The sequence below is a fragment of the Neltuma alba genome, unplaced genomic scaffold (genome assembly GCF_004799145.2).
Source record: "Neltuma alba isolate B1F8T4 unplaced genomic scaffold, ASM479914v2 tig00012922_pilon, whole genome shotgun sequence".
NCBI lineage: Eukaryota > Viridiplantae > Streptophyta > Magnoliopsida > Fabales > Fabaceae > Neltuma > Neltuma alba.
The window spans coordinates 43,464-45,385 of record NW_021637289.1 but is presented as its reverse complement, the minus strand read 5'-3'; the positions used below and the strand labels follow the sequence as shown (position 1 = coordinate 45,385).

Genomic DNA, 1,922 nt, shown 5'->3' with positions numbered 1-1,922 from the left:
ATTCACAACATCATGTGTTTCAGTACAGTTTAAAATGTATAAGCCATTAATCAATCTACCAGTCCCCTTCTTCTTCCCATCCTGAAGGCCCTGCATAAAACAATGATTAGGAAGAAAACATACCATGCAATTAAGTTCCCTAGTGATTCTAGGCACGGAAATTAGATTGAATTGTAGTTGTGGGGCATATAGGATGTCTTCAAGATAAAAATCATCAGAAAATTTAACATTTCCTATATGCGTTGCTACAACTCTATCACCATTTGGGATCTTAATTGTCTTAGTTGGTCCTCCGTACTCGGTAAATGTATCTAGTAATCTTAGATCACTAACTAGATGTGTAGTAGCTCCTGAATCAATAACCCATCTAACAGGCACACGATGAGAAGGAGAAAAATTATCCAAACCTGTACCAGTTAAGGCATGGACTGCTGTCTCTGAATCTTGCTTCAATAATTCCAGGAGGCGTTCATACTGTTCTGGTGTCAAGGAGGTTGTCACAGTATTTGCTGAATGGGCTTCAGAATCCCCTTCACCTTTGGCATTTAATCCTGCTTGATTGGCCGCCCCTGTCTTGTTTGTTTTAGCTCTATTCCCTTTAAAATCTGAAGGGTAGCCTATTATCTGATAACAATGTTCTTTTATATGCCCCTTCTTGTGGCAATGAGAACATTCCAGTATGGTTCCACCCCTCCCCCTACCTCTGCCACGTCCTCTGCTTTGTGCTACCATTGCTATCCCGTCAATTGGTCCATGCATTGTAGAACCAGTAATGGTTTTCTGAGCCTCATCTTCAGAGATCATGGCATACGCTTGATTCACCATCGGTAGAGGGCTCATCAAGAGGATTTGACTTCGCGCCTGAGCATAAGTATCGTTAAGGCCCATGAGAAATTGTAATAGCTTCTGCTGTTGCATTACCTCAGAGTAAATCTTGGAAGTATCACATTTGCAGGAAGGGATTGGAACCAGAAATGATTGTTCTTCCCAGAGTTCTTTCAGTCGTGTATAATACCCTGCTACGGAGAGACCGCCTTGTCGAAGGGAGGAGATTTCTCGGTAAATTGCAAAAATGCGAGAGCCTGAAGCTTTATCGAATCGTTCTTTTAAATCAAGCCAGACCAGTCGTGCATCTTGAAAAAAAACAGCTCCATTCGCAAGCTCTTTCGACATTGAGTTGAGGATCCATGAGAGCACGACTGCATTGCAGCGCTCCCATTGTTCCTTCATGCTATCGTCTTGCTTTTCTTTCGTGCAAGATCCATCCACAAACCCCAGTTTGTGTTTTCCCAGCAGAGCAATCCGCATTGCCCTGCTCCAAATGTTGTAATTTTCAGCTCCCGTCAGAATTTGAGAGACTATCGTAGCTCCCTGTGTATCTGAGGGATGCAAATATAGAGGATTATTGAAATTCAGGTTTGCTGCAGCCGAGTCGTTCATCCCTTTCGATTCTCCCATTTTTGGCAATCCCGATCTTGTGTGCATTCGGTGCCGTCAGGATTCGTCGATGCGCTCGCCGCTATTCTTGGTGTCTTTAATTTTCACCGAAAGCCGTCGTTCTCCTGCGCAACTTCTCTTCGAACATGCCAGAAGCTCAAGAACGATGTCGTTCACCGAAGAACATCTTTCTTCTGCAGCTCCTCTTTGAACATGCGGGAAACACAGGGACGACGTCGTTCATTCTATTTCTTGGACCTTGGACCTTCAGGACCTTGCTCTGATACCATGTTGACAAAGAGAGTGGGCCCAGAAGAACTGGTCATTTTCTATTAATCATGAAAACGGAAATTCAATGTACACTTACACACTTAACCGATCCACTATTTATAGACTATACACAGCAAGCTCCCTAAGTTCCTGAGTCATACAATAATCAAAGTAAACGGGCCGCGCCTTATAGGCCCAATACACAAGATGGAAAA

General features: G+C 43.4%; 1 protein-coding gene across 4 annotated transcripts; it reads right to left on the bottom strand.

The window, feature by feature from the left end:
- On the bottom strand, positions 1–1,575 carry LOC114732653 (uncharacterized). 4 transcript variants are annotated; one of them, XM_028919975.1, is made up of 2 exons: positions 408–1,575; positions 1–81 (listed from the first exon to the last, which is right to left on the bottom strand). In XM_028919975.1, the coding sequence occupies exons 1-2, from the start codon at positions 1,483–1,485 to the stop codon at positions 56–58; spliced, it is 1,104 nt and encodes a 367-aa protein (XP_028775808.1). In that variant the 5' UTR covers positions 1,486–1,575; the 3' UTR covers positions 1–55. The 4 variants fall into 4 exon arrangements, with proteins under 4 accessions (XP_028775808.1, XP_028775806.1, XP_028775809.1 ...); XM_028919973.1 differs by having other exon boundaries at positions 6–90; XM_028919976.1 differs by having other exon boundaries at positions 9–81; positions 414–1,575.
- Between the last annotated feature and the right edge of the window lie 347 nt (positions 1,576–1,922).